At 41.9% G+C, this 21,093-nt stretch overlaps 1 protein-coding gene across 3 annotated transcripts in view; it reads left to right on the forward strand.

Annotated features, from left to right (window-relative positions):
- The window catches only part of LOC146653491 (unconventional myosin-Ic-like), a 59,296-nt gene that overhangs the window by 24,229 nt on the left and 13,974 nt on the right, over window positions 1-21,093 (forward strand). For 2 of the 3 annotated variants that reach the window (XM_085381059.1, XM_085381061.1), the window contains 9 exons: window positions 14,095-14,250; window positions 14,445-14,560; window positions 16,114-16,312; window positions 16,735-16,815; window positions 17,087-17,266; window positions 18,586-18,684; window positions 19,227-19,337; window positions 20,452-20,523; window positions 20,718-20,837. In XM_085381059.1, the coding sequence (XP_085237185.1) occupies window positions 14,095-14,250; window positions 14,445-14,560; window positions 16,114-16,312; window positions 16,735-16,815; window positions 17,087-17,266; window positions 18,586-18,684; window positions 19,227-19,337; window positions 20,452-20,523; window positions 20,718-20,837 (1,134 nt within the window). Of the gene's footprint in view, window positions 1-4,103; window positions 4,329-14,094; window positions 14,251-14,444; window positions 14,561-16,113; window positions 16,313-16,734; window positions 16,816-17,086; window positions 17,267-18,585; window positions 18,685-19,226; window positions 19,338-20,451; window positions 20,524-20,717; window positions 20,838-21,093 lie in introns of those variants that run through there. The other variant, XM_085381060.1, reaches the window with a different exon arrangement.

Consider the following 21,093-nt stretch of genomic DNA (forward strand, 5'->3'; position numbering starts at 1 on the left):
ATATTTTAACTCAAAAGTACAGTTTTTAAATTTAACCCTAACCCTTGTGCGTGTTTTTTATTTTGACAGCGAATGCGCACCTGCGGACCACTTATGTGCAGCCCTGGTTATTTAGCTCGTCATATTGCAGCCACAGAAATTCTTTTGTCCATGAAACCATAAAGCTGCACTTTCTTTTTGCCTTATAGTCTGATTTGTCATAACTTCTCCGTTTTGTGGTAAGCTTTTCTTTGGCTGTCACTTCTTCACCCTGACCTGTCTTATTTGGCTCAGCAGAACTAAAATATATATCTGTCTGTGAAGGTTCTCAGTCATCCAGGTCATCGTAGTCAAATATAAATCCTGCTGCTTTTACACACGCACTCACATAAGCTCAGCGATTCTCTGCGCGATCAACATGTCTTAAACATCTCACATGTTTAAGCTGCGGGAGATTTCACTTGTCATGTTTGCATAGTAAGCTAACAATTAATAAGACGATGTCAGAGGAATTGGTGCGCAAATTATCATCACTCACCAATCAGTACTGTCGCTCTCTATACACAGTTCGCGCGATTGCAAAGTGAAAGCAAAAAAACAAGCGCAAATTCAAACGCGATAGCAATATGTCACATATTGACAGTGGCTCACCGATGCCAATGACATAATTACCCAGCTACATTTCCGAAAGAATGCAAAAGCATTGACGTATATTTTTCCTTCCTACGATAGGCCGATGGGCAGGGCAGAGATAGATTTTGGTAGCCCGACTGAAAAAATCGCTAGCCCCAGGACTTCGAGCTAGCGATATTGCGAGCCCTGTATCTGATTGAGGAATCACTCATCTTTGGAAAAGAGAGTTTATTACAGAGAAATGGCTCTTTCCAAAATAAAAGCTATACTATCCGCTTCTTCTGGGCTATATTCTCAGCAGCATATTAAACATATCAGGTCCCCAAAAGGAGAATCATGTCGGCGTAAATGTGCAGTCATATTCGTTGTGTTCCCACTAGTGCTTTCAGGTTAACCTCGTTAAAATGACCTTAACGTCACAACACGGCAAATTAGGGCTGCTCAATTAATCGAATTTTAATCACGATTACGATCTGGGCTTTCAACGATCATTAAAAATGAGTGAGCCGATTATTAGCCCCTCCCTCGTTTATCCGCGACACCTTAAAGGCCGGTCCGTAAAAATATTGTCGGGCATAAACCGTCCGTGGCGCAAAAGAGGTTGGAGACCGCTGATTAAGAGGACCCGAGGGAAGCTCGGAAAGCTAAGCAGAAGTTATTTGGAGAGGAGAGTGACTGCTGTTGGTTGAAAAGAGAGGTAAAAAAAAAAAAACTTCAGTGGTGTTGCACACTATTTTATATTATTTTTTAAAGTCATTGTTAACCCTTTAAAGCCGGTCAGAGCAGCACGCTCCGTTTTGTGTAACTATTTTTAAATCCCTGTAGAACCTGGACTGTGTAAGCTAGCGCAATAAACCGGAGGAGTTGTACTTACATCTGATGCAATCAGCTTGTCCTCGGTCACGGTTTCCTTCCACATAAAGCTTTGCAAAAATTGCATAAAAAGCGCTTGCAGGAACAAAAACATAATATTCCAGAAACACGCTTCGCTGATCCGATCAGCTGTTCGTAACACTTCCCACAGTGAAACAGACGTCAGCGCGAACTATCACATATCCGCCATTTCCTGTCCGAAACCGGAAGTGACGTCATTTTCGCGGAAATGTAGTTTTTTACTTGTAAGATAAGATAAGATAGAACTTTATTAATCCCTCGGGTGGGTTCCTCTGGGAAATTCGATGCCTTAAAAGCCTATACTGGTCATGTTTGACTTTTCTGAATAGTTTCTGGGATGCTTGGAACTCGAATTGCACTGCTGGAAATAGTTTATTTTGATGCACCTGCTGTTTTTGCATCATAGGATTGTTTTTTTCGTTTTTCCTGCAATATATAAAAATTGGTGTATCTCCAAAATAAAACTATGAACACACTCAAAATAAATTTCCTGTTGTTGTAAACTATTTTTTGCAACTTTTTTGTATTTAAAGTTTTGAGGGATAAACCTCTTAAATTTCTCCAAGTAATATATGTAAAAAAACAAACAAAAACGATTTTAAAATTTTTTTTGTAGTTTATTGCACTTTTTTGCAATTAATGTAGTTACTATGGACTTAATGCATACATATTATTAAAATATGGGCTATAACAGTTGTATAGCAACTTGAAATGCTCCCATAAATGGCACTACAACATGTAAAAAAAAAAAAAAAAAAAGCTCTGGCGGACTTGGTTCTATAGTAGGTCTTAAAGGGTTAAATAAATATTGTCAAATAATCGAGATCTCAATTTCAGTGAAAATAATCGTGATTATCATTTTTGCCATAATCGAGCAGCCCTACGGCAAATCTCCGTTAACGAGCTAGCCCTGATAGCCCCGTGCATTGGGCTGGACGGCCAACACGTTAACGAGCTAACTGCGCTAACACACTAGCTCCCACCCATGTAATTGAGCATTGCGTGGCACATCCAACATACTGTTTTACTTTAGTCCATGATGCGCTTACCTTCAGGGTCATACGTCACATGAAAACCAAAATAATTCCAAACGCCAGATCTGAATGAGGGTGGGGGAGGTTCAATTTGACATGTTGCAAGGAGAGCTTAACTTCTGTCTTGCTAGCTTGCCCTGCGCTCTTCCTTCTGACTATGTTGTCTGTGTGGAGCGCTCAGTGGATCTGCGCTCGACAGTGCAGCCTAGGCGGAGTAGTCGAACGCAGATTCACTGAGCGCTCCACACAGACAGCATCGTCAGAAGGAAAGTTGATAAAATAAATTACAAATGTTGTATTGTTCGATACATATGCGTACTGAACCGAAAGCACTGTATCGAACGGTTCAATATCGATACGAATATCGTTGCACCCCTAATATATATAAAATATAATGTGTCAAGGGATTTGTTCTGCAAACATGTAATTGTTTTTTTTTAAATAACAGATTGCAGACCTCGGTTCTTCAGCACTGTGTGCAGCAGAGGAGCATACAGCTGAGCCGACTGTGTTGGAGAGTCATTAGGACCGCCATCATTTTTTTTCTTTACGTTATAACTCTAACATACTGTGGGGACATAAATGTATATACAAACAGGGATTTTTTTACTTTGGGAAAATCAGTATCGGCCTCAAAAATTCTGTATCTGTTAGGCTGTAATTGAAAACTCACATCTTTTTTGACCTTCAAACTGTCCAGTATTCGTTTCTGAGTCCAGTGAGTGCAGTGGAAACTTGTTCTCAGCAACACACGCCTGCTGCTTGTAACGTGTCAGTTGTTGTTAGTGTTAACAAGCAGATGCATTAAACTGCTGAGGCCTTTGATCTGTAGGTGTGTGTATGTGTGTATACACACACACACCTACACACACCTACACAAACGCACAGCTCTGGTCTGAAGTAATCACCCAGCCTATAATGACATTGGGCTAATGATGGTAAGTGTGTGTGTGTGTGTGTGTGTGTGTGTGTGTGTGTGTGTGTGTGTGTGTGTGTGTGTGTGTGTGTCAGCTTGATGCAGTGGGGGTCAGGAGCCATATTTCTGGCAGTCTGTCTGGTTTCCATTCCGGCCTGTAAATCTGAGAGTGGAGGACAGCAGGAAGTGAAGGATGAGAAAAGACGGGAGGAGGGGGAAGGAATAGGAAGCTCAACTAGATAATTATTTATGGGCAGTTACTACTAAAGAGTTTACAGTATTTTGCTCTGATGCACACAAACACTTCTTACCCATTTGGCAGCAGGACACATTTTTCCTTTCGGATCCTTTTTTCTCTCCAGGGGTGGTTCGGGCCAGGTGTGTGTGTGTGTGTGTGTGTGTGTGTGTGTGTGTGTGTGTGTGTGTGTGTGTGTGGGCTCTCTTGTTTTTAATGGAGAAAGACCAAACAAGTAATAGTATGTAGTGGATTACAGAGAAAGTGACCGGGACAAAAAAGTACATAGAGAGGGAGCAAATGTGGGGTGTTGTGTGTCACCCAGCACAGAGACTGTTTCTTCTGAAGGGGAGGGGGGAGAAGAAAAGTGTACAAATGAGTGGCGAGTGAGAGAGGACAGAATGAGGTGTGCGTCAAGCGTGTGCGAGCAGCAGTAAGAGGAGAAGCTATGGCAGCTGGCTCTCAGAATGGAGGGGAGAGCTTCTAAAAACAAACTCTCAGCTAAATAGTGGTTGTGACGCGGCGCTGGAGCCCACATTCGTATTGGAGTGGTGAGAAAAAGGATTGCGGAGGGGGGGGGACACCCTGTCCACAACCAGTCGAGAGCAGTGCAGGAGCAATGAAGTACAGACCTCTGGTAAGGGACACATCCTTCATCCTGAAAAAAGTTCTCTGAAAATGTTTTGTTTTGTTTTTTCTTGCCTGAGAAGTGGCGATGTTTTGACATGTAGATCTGCATTAAAGGCTGTTAGATTTCATTGTGGTCAGATGAAGTTAGTGTGGAAGTTTTTGGGGACTAGCTTTGGCTTGGGTAATAGTGTGAACTAGGGCTGCCACAAACGATTATTTTGATAGTCGACTAGTCACCGATTATTTTTGCGATTAGTCGACTAATCAGATCATCATCCATTGGACGTAAAACTACAGCTTATTGCACCAGCAGCATCTGCTCTTATATAACTATCATTAGCTTACAGCTTTAAGTGTTTAAGGTCTGTGCTAACTAAAAATAAAGACAAGATGATAGTTTATTAAATTTTAATGAAATTTGCAGATTGTTTCGGTGAAGTTTAATAAACTCCTTGCTATCTAAAATATAACAGGACACTGGAGTATATTCTGGAGCATCTCACACTTCTGATAATCAGTTGTCTGCTTGACGTTTATTCAGCTGTGTAAAAACTATAATTTTAATCTCAGACAAACTGATTTACTCAGGAACAAATAAAATACTAAAAAAAAAGCCAAACAATAACATTTTAAGTTATCTAAGTGACTCATATATATTTAACCTGAGTAGCGAAAGACGGTGGTGGGTTTGAAAACGATTTGCGGGGAGTCCGGTGTTCTCACAGCGCTAGTGAGCCTAGCCCCCGGCTCGCTAACGAGCTAGTGGGTAACAGATGTCTCCGAAAACGTCGGAGCGCTTTTGAAAATATGTGGTGTCCTGATAAACTGAGCAGATATTTGAGGTTTACACAGCTACATTCTCGCCTGAAAATATGTTAAACGTTTATTTTGTGACCCAGAAAGAATAATAAGAGTAACATTAAAACTAACTAGCTGCCGCCATTGCTGGAAACTGCGCTGGGCCGCGCTATGAATTCTGGGACACAGCTGCTTCTTCTTCTTCTTCTTCGGGGTTTAACTGTAGCTGACATCCTTGTACATGCAATGCTGCCATCTTCTGTTTCAGTCCGTTATTACACTCTTAAATCCTGCCACTTATTCCTGCGTCTTTTGTGATCTTACAAAGCTTCAAACGACGCGTCGACTATTAAATCAGTCGTCGACGATTTTGATAATCGACGTAATCGTGACTAGTCGACAAATCGTGGCAGCCCTAGTGTGAACTTGAAGGACACAGGTGAGAGCGAAATCCCTCAGCAATGAGGTAGGACAGTTCTTTTGCAGACTTCATGCTCTCTCTGTTTCTCCTCGTTGATCTGCATCCTCTCACATCTCAACTCTGTATTTGTCATATCCACGTCAGGTCTATTTGATATCGGTAAAGGTGTGTCCTTAGCATTGTTTGTGTGTTTGCACTGCCCCAGGGCGAGGCTCTCGCATGGTGGTGTTGTGTGGCCGGGTGGCATTCTTTTGCTTCATTGAAACTATGAGGTAACATGTTAATGAATGACGCTGAAGTACCTTGTCTGTACAATGTGGTGGATCTTCTCTGAGTTATAGAATGAGCTGACACTAAGTTTTTAAGGGAACTGCTGTATTTAGGCATATACCTCTATAAAGATTTGTGCATTTCTCCAGCCTTCTCTGTTATAGCACCGTGTGTACAATTAGATGTCAGGATAGTGCAATGCACTCAGAGATTCCTGACACAATCATTGTTGCCTGCAGTGCATCTGATCTTAGTTCAAGAAATGGTTTATGTAGGACTGGTCTCACTTGCTTCAGAAAGATTCTGAATTGCAAATCTAATGGCTTAAAACCTGAGCTGTTTCTCAATGGAGGATCGCTGTAATATAGTAAGTTAGAATTACCTCATTGTCATACACTGACTGACCGATGGGTTGTAAATCATGACAAAAGGAACTTTAACCTCCTAGGACCTGGCGTCCACATATGTGGACATTTTGGGTTATTTAGACCAAAATACTCAATTTTGCTCTACAAGGGCCTGATATCCACTTACGAGGACATTATACTGCTATTGTTCTATCGAAATTTTAAACAAATATGCTCATATGTGGCTCTCATTTTTCTTAGAAACAAAAATTAGGTAAAAAAAAAAAAATCTGGTAATTCTTTATTTTTACATTCATTAGGTCCCAATCAGCCCAAATATCAAAGATAAATTAAAAATGCATGCCATGGAAGAGTTCGGGTCTTAGGAGGTTAAAGTTGATATGCAGAGTTTCAGGGTTAACCTCCAAGCAGGAGAGGACCGTATGTGCCTAGTTTAATTTACAGAGGAAGAATCAGGAACCCAAATGAATTAATGTGAGAGGTCTTGTGTAATTAGTTTTGGGTATTTGAGTTTCTTCTTTGGATATGACATGAGAACATATGCTTTCTTTAACTCTACATGAAACACAAACTTCAACTTTAATTTTTTTAGCAGTGCTGCACAGCAGTACTGCAGCCTACACAGGAATAAGTTTGTAACTTGGTCACAAAATGGTAGAAAATAGAGAATTAAGTGGAAAATGTTGTCCTTACACTGGGTCTCTGCCTGCTCCGGAAAGATCAAAGGTCATGGAGAGCTGTGGAAAGCCATAACTGGAGCTAATAGTAATGGGTTTGGAAGATGTGACATGAGTATGACAGAAAGTGTTATGCAGAGTAGCAAAGAAAAAAATGCTCTGGACTTGTGCTTTGGCCCACATATCATCAGGTGGGCAGCTTCATTTTAGCAACCTGCAGTAGACTGTCACTAGCCTGCTACACCTGTCTGACTGCTCTCTGATCTCACTCACTGTCTCTTAAATGGAAATTTAAAAAAGAGCCCTGACAAGCCTGCAGGCGTCACCATGGTGATAGCAATCAAAACTTTAATAAGCTTGGAGCCTTTACAGGTGAGCAGTGGGGAAATGTTGTTTTGAGTTTTACCTGCACAGGCTTGTGTTGACACAGGGTCTACCTCACCTCCCCTTGGTTTATATCCACATCTTCAAATTACAGTGAAAGAATAAGCCTGAAAAATGTACCTGTGTTTTAATTTCATTCTTACGATCTGTTGGCTAGTGCAGTGGAAAGTCCTCTCGCTCTTATTTTGAAAGTTCAGTTAGTCCCATCCCTTTCCGTCTCTTATTTTACCTACAAGCTGGCTCATTGGTCTGGTTGATACTGTGACGGTACTCTGCCAGTTATCCCAAAAAACTTGCCTGGCCACTGATGTTGTATATGGCATCATTACGGCTTGCTAGGATTTAACAAGAGCAACATCCACGACCACCTTTGACACAAAGGTGAATGAGTACTTCTTCACTTCATGCCCCTCGTGTTTCCAGCAGCAAGTGCAGAGCAGATAAGGACAGATGGGCTATGTGTGCCAGAAAGCTGATTCATACTGTAAAAATGTAGGAAAGGGCAAAATAAACTGTGTGTAGCAAACTCCATCAGAACCACACCGAGCCTCACTCATTTGGTTGTCATTGTAGAACTTTCGACAAATCATGTAAAACACAAGTCGGATGTTTTTTTACTCTAACAGAAGTGACGGCTACACTCCTCTATTATCCCTTTCTTCTTTTTGCATATTTAACCTGAATCTTTTGCATGTGAAAATATTCGACTCCATTTGGCTTAAGTGTTTTGATCCTGATTTGTTTAGTAGCTCTGTGAATGAAAAACATTAGAAAGACATCACACGCATACCTTTAACACGTGTCGGTGAGGAATGGTGTAGTTATTCTGTTTTACATGTAAAAGCTATTTTTGCATGTAAGTGATGTCATCTAATATAAGAAATAAGGCATGTTCTTGCAAAATGAAAACTTTATATTTTGTCTTAATTCAAATCTTTAAGGGGTTGCTCCACTGAAACCTACTCAAGTAGTCCAGTTTACTCATCTCAGCTTGACAAAACACTGTTTCCAAATGTATTAAAGTATTAATTTTGAATGAAAGAGGCCATTTGAGTGCATTATGGGAATGTAGGCTTATGAATTTGACCCTGAATTGTTACCAAAGAAGTGTGGATCTGGGCCTCTGCTGCTTGGATTTGGCCATTCTGTTCGACACCTGCGTTACTCAAACAGTGGAAGGTTCCTTTTAATTGAGTCATCCAGAATTTTTTTTGTTTGTTTTGTTTATGACAGTCCACACACATCATAGACTGTATATAAAAGATGGGTGTAGCCAATATGGTTTTACCCATTTGTTTCCTTATCATGCCTTTTGCAGCTACATTAGCTTATTGGTTTGTATTTAAGCCTGAAGTGACCATATTGGGACAACAGGGTGGAGCTTTGTCCTGTCAGATAATACCAGCAAGCTTGGTTAGAAAGGTGCATCCATTCAATGCAAAGACACAAACACGTCTTTACACCACTCGCTTATTTGGAAGGTGTTGCCACTGTGGATATACCTGCATATTGAGTTTGGCACAGATTGTTTTTACAACAGATGACTTTCCTGCCACAACCCTCAGATATACCAATTTGTGCCAAGTGACCTAGAAACTAGAAAAGTAGAGCATAAACTGGTAGGTGAACTGGGATTCAAATTAAGAGGTCCAAGCAGCTATGGCCCGGAACATTAAACTGTACCTGTATCAATATGGATGGCTTTAAAAATATACTTGTAGGTAGATTACCTTAAATCAAGTAAGTGGTGCACATGCTATGTGTAGTAATAATAGCAAAAGTTTAATAGTTCAAGAAATATATTAATAGATAGCATTAATGTCAGTCTGTTTATGGAAACTCACTAACAGGTGAATACTTGAAATGTCAGTGTCATTGTGGGGTGGTGCTGGAGTAAGAGTAACAGGATCACAAAAGGAAAATGTATCATCAGAAAGTATTAAGTGTCTATACCAAACGTCCAATAGATATTCAGATAATGAAGTCTGCACCGAAGCAGTGGACCAGCCAACCAGCAGTGCCAAACAACCAGAGGTGCACCATCTTGGCAGAGTGGTGCACCTCTCCAGGTTCCCTCCTGCTAACCTGGCTCCAGGCTACCTTGTTTTGCAGCAAAGGCTCTGGAAAACATGACGACATGTAGGAACTGGGTTGGCACGTAGTTGGTGTGTTCCTGAGACCGGGTGGAGGTCCGGTGTGGAGCATTACCCGGCAGCAGGAAAGCCAAACAGTGAATGAAGCGTTGCGAAACAATGAAGTAATGGAGAGAGAGGACGGGAGACCAAAACAAGGACAGAAAGTGAATGAGAGGTGACGATGTATAGAGGAGGAAGAGGAGGGGAGAGGTGAGGAAATAAGGCTCTGGTTTCTGTCCCAGGCATCACAATTATTGGACGCTGTTGTAATGAAACATGGCTCCTTTAATGTAAATGAATGTCAGTACTGCTGCTCTTAACAGTGATTTAAGCCATTCCCACATGGAATATTCCCCTGTGTTTGGTCTGAACACCCGCTGCCTGCTGAGTCTTTCCCAGGAAAAATCCTCCAAGCAGGAAGTTTGTCTCCAGCTGTAGTAACAGCAGTGTGTTTGGATGAAGAAAACTAAGAAGTTAATTGTTCATCATAACAGCAATCAGACAGTTTTATTTTTTACCAGAAAACCCAAACTGAGAACTCAAAGTACCACGCTTATTTGACGTTACAGGTGGGAAGTGCAGCATAAAACAACTCAGCAATGACTGACAACAGAGAATGCCACAGTATATATGCACACTCACACACTCCCAGCTGCAGTTTCTTTGTTTTTTGAACACATGTGTCAAACAATAGGTCACCAGAGCTCAGGGATGTATAGGTTCCAGTTACCACACTCACAAGGTCACATATGTACACATGGTTGTGTCAATAAATCACAATGATACCCAGAGGTGTAGGCCGGAGTCACATGACCTGTCCTGGAATCATGAATTCTTGATCCATTAATGGACTTTACCTTCTGCAAAGAAAATTAAAGTGTTGTGTAAATCAGATCAAATGGATGCACTTTGTCATATTGGCAAGCACAAGTAAAGTCGCAGGACACCATCACATTCAGACATGAGAAAAGTGCGTAAGGTTTAACTTTGCTCAGTTTAGACGATCCACTATATTTAACTTGTTCCTTTTTAATATCCTTAATTAAGTGAAGCACCACTGCACTTTATCCTCACAGCCTTTCACAAAGTCTACGAGGCAGGCCGTTATAGCCGATTCACTTCCACAAATCCTGAGTGTACCATTACTATTGGATAATATAGCCAGACCTGCTCTGATGTTTGCCTGTATGGGTGTGTCCTAATATCTAAGGTCCTGCTCTTCTGTACAGATGTTTCTACTCAACAATTAGGCTGGAGTGTGTACACTCCTGCTTTGTGGAGACGAGGATATTTTTGGCGATTTGGCCTTTAACTTTCACTTTTGTTTGATGATCACCTTTTTTGTGTTTCTTTTCTTTCAAAGTTGATAGAAGCTTGCCCGTCTCCTTTAGTTTAATAATTATTAAGAAAAACTATTTTGTTAAATCCCCGTGGACATTTTAGGGCAAGTAACTCCCACTATCAAATTAATAAAAGCATCACGTTCACTTTAGCGTTTGTGTCTTTGTGTCTCACTATAGTAAATGCAGCTTTAAGGCAAATCAAACCTCAAGAGTGGAGAAAAGATGCCGACAGAACAACAACAGTGAGGGAAATATTCAAATGAAAATGGATGTGTTTAAGCATGTAGGAAGGGAAGGAAAAGAGATACATATCCAATTTAGAGATATTTGTTAACTGCCATGTATAACATGATTAGATTACGTGTACTACATTGCTTTTCCATAAGCGTCAAGTTTCACCTCTCAAGTTTTGACTCAAAATTAGACTTCAAAATGAAGACCAGTTAGTCTAACAGCAAGACATCTTAGATCATAACAAACATTAAAATCCCAAATCAAGACCAACCAGTCCTAAGTTTATTCTCAACTTAAGGGGCAGAGTCAAATCCCACCCCAACCAACAGGTTTCAAGTTAAAGAGCATACACATAACGGGCAATGCTCGCTAATGTTATTAATTTATAGAAACCTGCGTGGTGCTACTTTTGTGTTTACAGACTTGGAACAAGGTCCACACCAGCATCCCATGACTGAAGCTCCTGGGACATTACCACTCTGCTTTGAAAGCAGGGATCAAACATATTAATGCATACTTGTGTGAAATTCAAACTCTGTGTGCGTGTGTGCTGCAGTGATTTAATGAGTTGTTGAAATGTGTGGAATTTCAGGGAGGATTGCTAACTTTCCCTCACAGTTTAAATGGAGTGATGGAGAAGGACTGGAGTCATAACCTCGCATTTCTCATCTCCTCTCTCCTCGTTTTGTTTCTCTCCTCTGTGTTTTTCCCTCTGGTCTCACCTAGCACTAATTAATATATCCTCTCCTCCCTCCACCCTCAGCTTCCCTATCTGTCTCCAGTTCTTCTTTGTGATCTCCTGGGGGCTGAAGACTGCTGTGCTACATAACACAACAACAACACCTGCTGTACTGTGTGTGTGTGTGTGTGTGTGTGTGTGTGTGTGTGTGTGTGTGTGTGTGTGTGTGTGTGTGTGTGTGTTCTCTCATTGCGTTTGCACTGGCCACCTTTGCCTCTGCCCTAAGAAAGAAGTTATTCAGAGTTTGCTTCAGTCCGACTCCGTAAACATGGATCTCAGTAACTTTCGCAATCTTATGCGCAAAACTCAAACATCTATTTTAGAAAATGGCTTCCTGGTCAAAGGCGTTGATGAACTTAAACATGTAAGTGTTCAATTTAAATTCAGGTCTGACTCTTAAGTTAGCCTCCGTGTTTTTGAATATGTGAAACCTGGGTGTGACTTTGCCCACTTTGGTTAGAGTGATAACTTTGTACAGCCCTGCTCCTGGCGTTCTCTCTAATTCTTTAGGGGTAGTTGAAGCTCTTTGAAGCTTTTCTACAGGAAGTTCTGGATGATGTACAAGCAGACACTTGGTTGTGTTTTGCAGCATGTGTTGGAATAAATTGGAGGTCTGTGAGTGGCTTGTAAACTTCAAACAGTGTTTCTCAGCATCGGCCTGAATGTTTTCTGCTGTAGGCTTCAAGCTGTGAGGGGGGCTTGGGATTTTCTCCTAGAGGTTGTAATGGTTAGAATTCTGCACCTGTTTCCACATGTTTGCTGCTCTTTATGTTGTATTATTATTATTATTATTATTATTATTATTATTATTATTATTATTATTATTATTATGTTTTTAAACATAATTTTTGACTGTTTCACAAAAAAAACCCGTATATTTAGACGTCACACTTAAAAACTGATTCACTTGATTTTGATTTTACTTTTTGTGGAATAAACAATAAATCAATCATAAAATAGATGTTAGATTAAGGATTAATTGACATAATAACTCCTTCGTTTGTTTTGGAGAGCTAATCAGAGACCAGAAATGTCAGAGACTGCAGTACTGCAATCTTTTTTTTTTTTTTATTACCTCTGCCATGGAGGTCCTTTTTTTGTTTGTGTTTGCTTGAGTGTCATTTTGTCTGTAAACACCATAGCTTGAAAAGTTGTGAATAAAACTTTTTATGGGTGGAGAGTTGGGTCGTGTTAACAATCCATTAAAATTTAGCTTGCATCCACCAACTTGCATCCACTAGGTCAACCTAATAACAAAAGGCCTTATAACTTAGAAACTGATTCTTACAACTGTGCTGTGTAAGGTATAGAAGGTACTGTATAAAGATTTAAAATGTCTTGTTATATTCTCCTGCAAGACCAATAGATTAAGGTCTACGTGACAGTAATGCTATATAGAGATACTTATTATTTGGATAACAGGATTAACTTGTGTTTAAAAACATCTTACTTGATATTCATTACTAAACATTGAAACTAATGTGATAAACGCTGACCTGATTGTTACACATGTGGTATAGCCATACTCAGAATGATGTCGGGTATATTAAAATGGGCAAATAATGAAAGCCCACACTTGTTTTTACTGCACTGCAGATTTCTTAAAGTACCTTTTAAAAAGTGCAAAAGTCAATATATAGAAAATGCGATACTCTCCGCTTCAAAGTAAATCGTTGCCCAGAGAGTGAGCTGGCTCGGTGAAGGTGTGCGCTCTCCCAGTGCTTCTTGTTTTGTTTTATTTTTTTAGATCTGCACAGTAACCTGGAACATCTCATTTTGAGATTCAAGTGGGAGTGTTAGCAGGACTTGTAATCTGCTGTCAATATAGAGAAAATGTGGAAGTTAATAACTATTTAAAATGTGTCATAAAACTGAATTTGAACAAAATTCATACCAGCAAATCAGACCTTTTAGAAATATGACAAATTGTTAGTGGATCTCTAATAATAAGCAGTGAGCTATAAATATCTGTTGAATGTGAGTAAGATTAGCCAGCACACCACAGAAGGCCAAGCCCCGTTGTACAAGGAAAACATCAAAGACTACTGAATGAAGAGTTTTATTTGCTTCAGTAAATGGAGCCACAATGAGTGGCTTCAAGGCCAGCCAGCATGCTGCAGTATTCGGCACTTCCATAAAACAAACACAATCTTTTGGATGCAACACGTTTGAGTTTCAGGAGGAATGTCATTGTGTCTTGGTGCTGCTCTACCTCGTGTTTTTGGTTGCTGCTTCCCTTCAGTCCCCTCAGTCCTCCCCTAATGAAGATGGATCATGCTTGCGTGCTGTAGAGTTTCTGTTTCTCCTTGCGTGGGACTGGCAGATTGTGGTTTATAAAGTGTTACTCTGTTTCGGTATGTTCATTCACTAACCACACCTCCTCCCTTTTTCTCTGCTCCTGTAGGTGGTGGCTAGTGACGGGGTGCGGGCTATGATGGAGTCGGCCCTGACAGCCAGAGACCGGGTGGGCGTGCAGGACTTTGTCCTGCTGGAGAACTACACCAGTGAGGCAGCCTTCATAGAGAACCTACGCAAACGCTTCAAAGAGAACCTTATCTATGTGAGTGGGCATATGTCTTACCCTGGGCATGCTTGCCCAGGGTAAGACATGCAGTTAAGATGTCCATGTGTCCCTGATAAAGCTATGGTGTGATTCTCATCACACAATACACACTCAGGATCCTACTAACAAAGTGGTAGTAGTAAAAGTCCATCATTTTCATGTAATGTGACCTCACGTTTCCTTTTCCTTAGACATACATTGGTTCAGTGCTGGTGTCGGTTAACCCCTACAAAGACCTGGAGATCTATACCAAGAACCACATGGAGCGATACCGTGGGGTCAACTTCTACGAGGTCTCACCACACATGTAAGTAATGTCAGCGTCGGTCGATCTGACAGTGCACAGCTCAGACTGATTCAGCATGGGCTGGGTCTGAAGACTGCATTTGAGGTGCAATGTTGCATCCAAACTTTCATGGGTGCATTTTAGGCAGTCGGGGAGAAACGTGATGTTAGCTTACGACCTCCTCATTTTGAAACCTCAGGACCATAGTATTCAGTCTTCAATGGTAGTCACACTGTTGGAGGGCTACAGACTGAAATCAGAAAGCTTCCAGAAGTAGCACCCTTGTTCTTTGACTGCAGTTTTGTTGATAGTGACTGTACCATGGTTTGTTGTTGGCTTTGTTGTTTCAACTATTATGACATGGACGGTGCTGTCGGAATGAGGTGTTAACTTTATGACTGACTCTTAAGTAGCCCACGGCCTACCATCATAACAAATAGTGTTTTGCTCATCTTTGCTCCTGTGATGTGAAAGGCCTATGTTTGTGTGCCTGTCTGTAAATCCTGGATTATATAAATAATATCTTTGAGTGAAAGCTTGGGGGGAGGATTCCGTGCTGTTAGGTGAATCACATTTCTGAAACACTGACTGCACCATTCATGGTGGACAGTATGTTTACTGTGGTCATGTTTTTGCTCCTACAGCCTAAAAGAGGGAATTTGTTGAAGCTTCGTGAGGTTTTTTCCTGTCGATGACATAACGGCGTTCCAAATATTGCCGCAGAGCATGTGGGAATATTTTCTCTAAGTGCCAATCTTGCAGAGTCAACTAGCTTATAATGCTATGAAAGCCTGTCTGTCCTTGTATGAGTTAAAGTTTGTTTGAAAGGTTGCCACAGAAATGGTCAGAGAAACAATGCCGAGCATTATAAAGGCTCCCAGTGGCATCATCGAAACATTTGGCGAGCTTTCTCTCTCTGCTGTAACCACTGCTAGTTTTTTCTTTTTTCTCCCAACTCTCTCACCTTAAACACTCGAGCATGTGGGTAAATGTTTTCTCGGCCCCTGAGTGGAAAGAAAGATGTGCTTTGGCAAAGAGTTGTGGAAAGAAAAGTAAGCAAATGATGGTACCAGAGAGAGGGAATTCCTCTGACCTGAAGCTGACCTCTACAGTATAACTCAACGTATGCATACAAAATGATGTAGCTAGTGTCACGGGGCTGTTTTCTTAATATTTCCAAATAAGCTGAAACAACATGGCAGTGGTGATAGCAGCACAGGGCTGACAGGCTATACTGTAAGTGAAACAGGCTGTTTTCCACTCTGGCCTTTCTGCTTCACACGGGTAGTCTTCTATCTTTCCATGCTCACATGCCATGAGGCGCTGTCATATGTCACATTCCTAACGCAAGTTTTCCAAGTTATCCCAGCACAGCATTTTTTTTTCATCATCATGACTGAACAGTAATCATGTGTTTAATTTTATTTGCATTTCACCTCTTGATCTGCCCTCTTTTTTTTTTCTTTTTTTTTAAAGAGTAAAATCGTCTTTAAAAATATTTATCATTGGTAATCATAACTATTGAAACTGTAATTTACAGTCATGATGAATTTATTTCTGCTCCACTCCTCCAGCTATGCAGTGGCAGACAACTCATACCGCTCCATGAGGACGGAGGGGAAGGACCAGTGCATTCTGATCTCAGGGGAGAGCGGTGCCGGGAAGACTGAGGCGTCCAAGAAGATCCTGCAGTACTATGCTGTCACCTGTCCAGCCAGCGAGCAGGTGCAGACGGTGAAGGACCGCCTGCTGCAGTCCAATCCTGTGCTCGAGGTGAGACATTGTGCCATTTTGGCTAAAAATAATGGCCAAAAATATTTTTTCTTAATTTTGAATAACTTAATTAATGATGGTGTGTTTAGATAAAAACCTTTATTTTGGAGGATGAAGGCAGTCCACAAGCACCGGAGCTTTCATGAGCGCTTGTTTAGGTGTCTCTATGTCTCAGCCAGATGTGTTCCAGATGTCTTTAAGTGTGTGTGCATGCCCTGTACCCTGTAATCTGTGCTACTGTCCTAGACAGACACCGCAGGGAGTCTAATGGCTGCGGCTTTCTCCTTCCTTTCCTGCTTTTTCCTCGTCTGTCAACCCGTCCTTATCACACTTGTTCTCTCCATTTTTCTGTTATCTCTACCTCTTTAATCTATCAATCATCGCTCTGCTCCTTATCCCACTCCACTCTGTCCTCCTTCCAGGCTTTCGGCAATGCCAAGACGTTGCGTAATGACAACTCGAGCCGCTTTGGCAAGTACATGGACATTCAGTTTGACTTCAAGGTGAGCACATCACGGTGATTTATACTGACAGCTACTTTAAGCAGTGCAGCAAGTAGAATCTCAAATGTAGCTGCTGTATTTCGACACTCGAGCATGAGAATCGATTAATGCATTATTTTTAAAAGAAACATAAAATATGAAAAATATGAAAATCCCCATGGAACCTGCATGTTAATATCAACCCCAAATCACACCTCAGTACCCCAGCCTCACCCTCTCCGCCTCCTCCCCTTTGTCCCCCCTCCCTCTCTGGCCTTTGTTCCGTCGGCAGGGAGCCCCAGTGGGAGGTCACATCATCAACTATCTGCTGGAGAAGTCGCGTGTGGTCCACCAGAACCACGGGGAGAGAAACTTCCACATTTTCTACCAGTTGATCGAAGGGGGAGAGGAAGACCTTCTCAGACACCTGGGCCTGGAGAGGAACCCGCAGCAGTACCAGTACCTGATCAAAGTAAGAACGTAGTACCTGAACTCGTGTTTGTGGTGCAGCTCATCTGAGTTTTTATTGAGCATCTTATCATCATGGATGTGATCATAATCCTTAGTGTTAGCAGTGTTAGTGCTGTCCATTCATGTATTCTAACTTGGTCTTTTTGGAAACTACAGTCAAAAAGAGTCCATCAGAAAACTTGCTATGCAGCTCCTCCTATGTGAAAATGCTTAAAAGCAGCTGCGTGTGTGTGTGTGTGTGTGTGTGTGTGTGTGTGTGTGTGTGTGTGTGTTGCTATTACAGAGATCATGAGGTAACCTAAGGTCCTCCTTGGATTATCTCATGACCAAACAGCACTAGCTTCAACATAGCTTGGCTGCTTTAAAGCAGTGAGGACAGCAGAGGAATGACAAGTACAGTTCCTAAACTGTGGGTTGGGGTTTTTTTGAGGGGTGTCTAGGATAGTAATCAACGGGCAATCGTGGCTCAAGAGTTGGGAGTTCGCCTTGTAATCGGAAGGTTGCCGGTTCGAGCCCCGGCTTGGACAGTCTCGGTTGTTGTGTCCTTGGGCAAGACACTTCACCCGTTGCCTACTGGTGGTGGTCAGAGGGCCAGGTGGCGCCAGTGTCCGGCAGCCTCGCCTCTGTCAGTGCGCCCCAGGGTGGCTGTGGCTACAATGTAGCTTGCCATCATCAGTGTGTGAATGTGTGTGTGAATGGGTGGATGACTGGATATGTAAAGCGCTTTGGGGTCCTTAGGGACTAGTAAAGCGCTATATAAATACAGGCCATTTACCATTTACCATCAACATGTTAAAAAAGAAAGGTTGCTATTAATCATAAAATAGAAGTGTTTGGTTTGGCTAATAAGACTGCATGCTACCTGCTCAGGAGGAACTGCTTTCTCACAATTGGATGGGAAGAGAAACATTGCTGATGAATAACTGGTTTGTAAAGATTCACTCTCTCTCTCTGCGACCTGCCAGAAACCACTGGCCTGCACTGTGTGCTTGTCCTAATGGGAGCTTGGCTAATAGCCTCACGGTACAAGGTGCGGAGGGGTCCTCAGGGGAGCGGTCTGCCTTTAAGGCACTAGCTGAACTCTCCCCCTCCCAGCAGCTACCGAGCAGAGCACCTCACATTTGTGTTTGTCTAAATAGGTGTTTAGCTCACATATAAGTAGGTCTTTACTTTACCTGTAAACAGCAATTTGCACATTAGCTGCTTTGTAGGGTTTGCTGGACATATTTAATAAAGGGGATGAAAAGCTAAAACTGACTGTAAATAAGCAGCATGTTTAAAGTGCTTTAGGTCGTTCACATGTTTTTCTTCTTTCCACAGGGAAACTGTCCCAAAGTGAGCTCCATCAACGATCGCAGTGACTGGAAGGTAGTGAGGAAAGCCTTGACTGTGATTGGCTTCAGTGAGAACGAGGTGGAGGTGAGGACGAAGGCCACGCTGGCACGTATTTAGTTTTGTAGGAACATATAAGTTTAGCATGGATAATCCAGTGTGCATTAATGCCCATGGAACAGTTTTTACTACAGGCTGTGCTGCAAACACTGAACTGTGTGTGCCTGAGGGGGTTGTTTCTGCTACTCTGTGGGCGTTTGTTGCTGAGAGTGTTTGTGTGATTTGTGTGTGTGTGTGTGTGTGTGTGTGTGTGGCTGTTATTCTAAAGTGAGATGTTTCTTGAGCTCAGCGTGGGAGTCTTCCTACATGTTCATGAGCCTGGGCTCGCCTCCAAAGCTCTTTGAGATCCCACACTGCTCATAAAGTGAAGAACAGGTGTGAGAGTGTGTGTGTGCAGCTCCGGTTTGATACTTGGATTCCTGTTCTCTCCGGATCTTAACTTTAATCAAAGCAGCTCGTATCAGTCTCATAAAGATAGCCTCGGTAGTAACTTCAGGTTAATCTTATCACGCCACAACCCTTTGTTCTTCTCCTTTTTTCTCACTCCTGTTCCCTCCGTCTCTGCGTAGGAGCTGCTGAACATAATCGCCAGCGTTCTCCATCTCGGCAATGTGCAGTACGGCGGAGAAGACAGCAATGCCTGCATCACCTCTGACATACAGATAAAGTACCTGGCCAGGGTAAGACAATGTTAGGATCACGAACACGCTCAGTGCCACATAAAAGCAACAGGGCTTTTAGTTTTCAGACAAGTCCCTCATGGAAAGCAGAACAAAAGTGAAAACAGAAGGATTGAATGTCACATATAAGGTATCCTGTATGAGGCAGACAAATTGCACATTTCTTTTCACTTCAAGCAAGCTTTGACAAACATCTATTGAGCTGCTTTAGGTAATAATTTTCAGCAGTCTGCCGAGAACGTTAATAGCTATTCAAACTGTCCTATTCACTTGATAACTGCTTGTGCCTCCACACAGGCAGCAGTCAAGGCTGAATGCAGTCTGCTTCCAGACCATTCATCTGTCCCTTCTTCTTATGTTTAAATTTAACATAAACCTTAACTTAGATTCAACGTTGTTTTGTTTTGTGTTATGGGATCAAAGGTTAAAAGTCCCTGTAACACGTCCGTCTCACTTTGTTAGTGCTGCCTTTTGGGGGTTTGAAAACATTCTGTGAAAAAGGTTGATTTGGACTGAGATGAGCTGGTTTGGTAACGGCGATCTGTCAAAACATTTTGTGCCATATAACGTTCACGTGCATATGAGGGAACATTTTCACACAAGGCGAGATTTTGGTTATAAAAGGTCAAAGTTCACCTTTTGCCCCAAAAGGCTGATTCTGTTCATCTGGACGTAGCGTTTTCAGTGCGAGAAACGTTTCGTCACCCATCCAAGTGACTTTTTCGGACTCTACATGTTCCTAACATGTAGAGTTGAATTCAGTATTATTGTCTAAGTGTCTGAATTCAGTGTTTCTCACAACTATATTTCTGCTGCTTACTAAATGTTTTCTAATCGGGTATTGCCCAAAAAAAAGAAACTGCCCTCACTTCTTCTGGCAGGTTAGAGCTGACTTTGTGGAAATATGGGCCCCGCTCTTTAATTTGTCAAGCATGCGATATGATCCTATCATTACTTTCCACAGAGAAGGCTCTCATTCATGCCTTTAGTCTTCCAGTTAGACCAGGAGTCAGACCTAATGTGCAGATACCAGAGCAGTGCGTCACTGCCGACCAGCATGATGTCTGTGTGTGTCACCGTGTAGCTTCCTAACGCTGCCGTGCTTTTTTTCCAGTTGTTAGGAGTGAATGTGTCGGTGCTGACGGAGGCGCTCACACACAAGAAGATCATTGCAAAGGGAGAGGAGGTGGGTTTGGATACACACTCTCATTGTGCGATAAGCATTTGTTTACAAAGCCTTCCTGTGTGTGTAATGTCTGCTCTAATACAGTGATTTGTCTAACTGTCCCTGCTGAGCCCCGTGTAACTCTGGTTTTGTCAGTCTTTGCTTGTCTGCACTTGTCTCTCACCTTCCTGTCTCTCTGTGTGTTTCATCATCAGCTGATGAGCCCGCTGAACCTCGAGCAGGCATCGTCAGCCCGGGACGCTTTAGCCAAAGCCGTGTATGGACGCACCTTCACCTGGCTAGTTAACAAGATCAACGCGTCGCTGACATACACGGTATACACACTCATACATACAGTTGATAATGTTTTCAGTTCACCGTACTTTTCTGTTTAACCTGGAGTCAGTTACTACATCTGCCACACTGATTACTGTAGCACAGAGCACATCAGTGTCCCTGTATTGTTACGGCACAGCTCCACCTTGTGGGCACAGTCTTGTATCATGTCCTGTAGTACCTTACTGGTAACAACTTGAACACAAATAGATTCAAATTAAAAGAATTTATAAAATCTGTTTTTGTTCCTGTTTT

Source organism: Rhamphochromis longiceps, linkage group LG14 (genome assembly GCF_057381845.1).
Source record: "Rhamphochromis longiceps isolate RC_006_pf linkage group LG14, R_longiceps_female_GT1.1, whole genome shotgun sequence".
NCBI classification, from domain to species: domain Eukaryota; kingdom Metazoa; phylum Chordata; class Actinopteri; order Cichliformes; family Cichlidae; genus Rhamphochromis; species Rhamphochromis longiceps.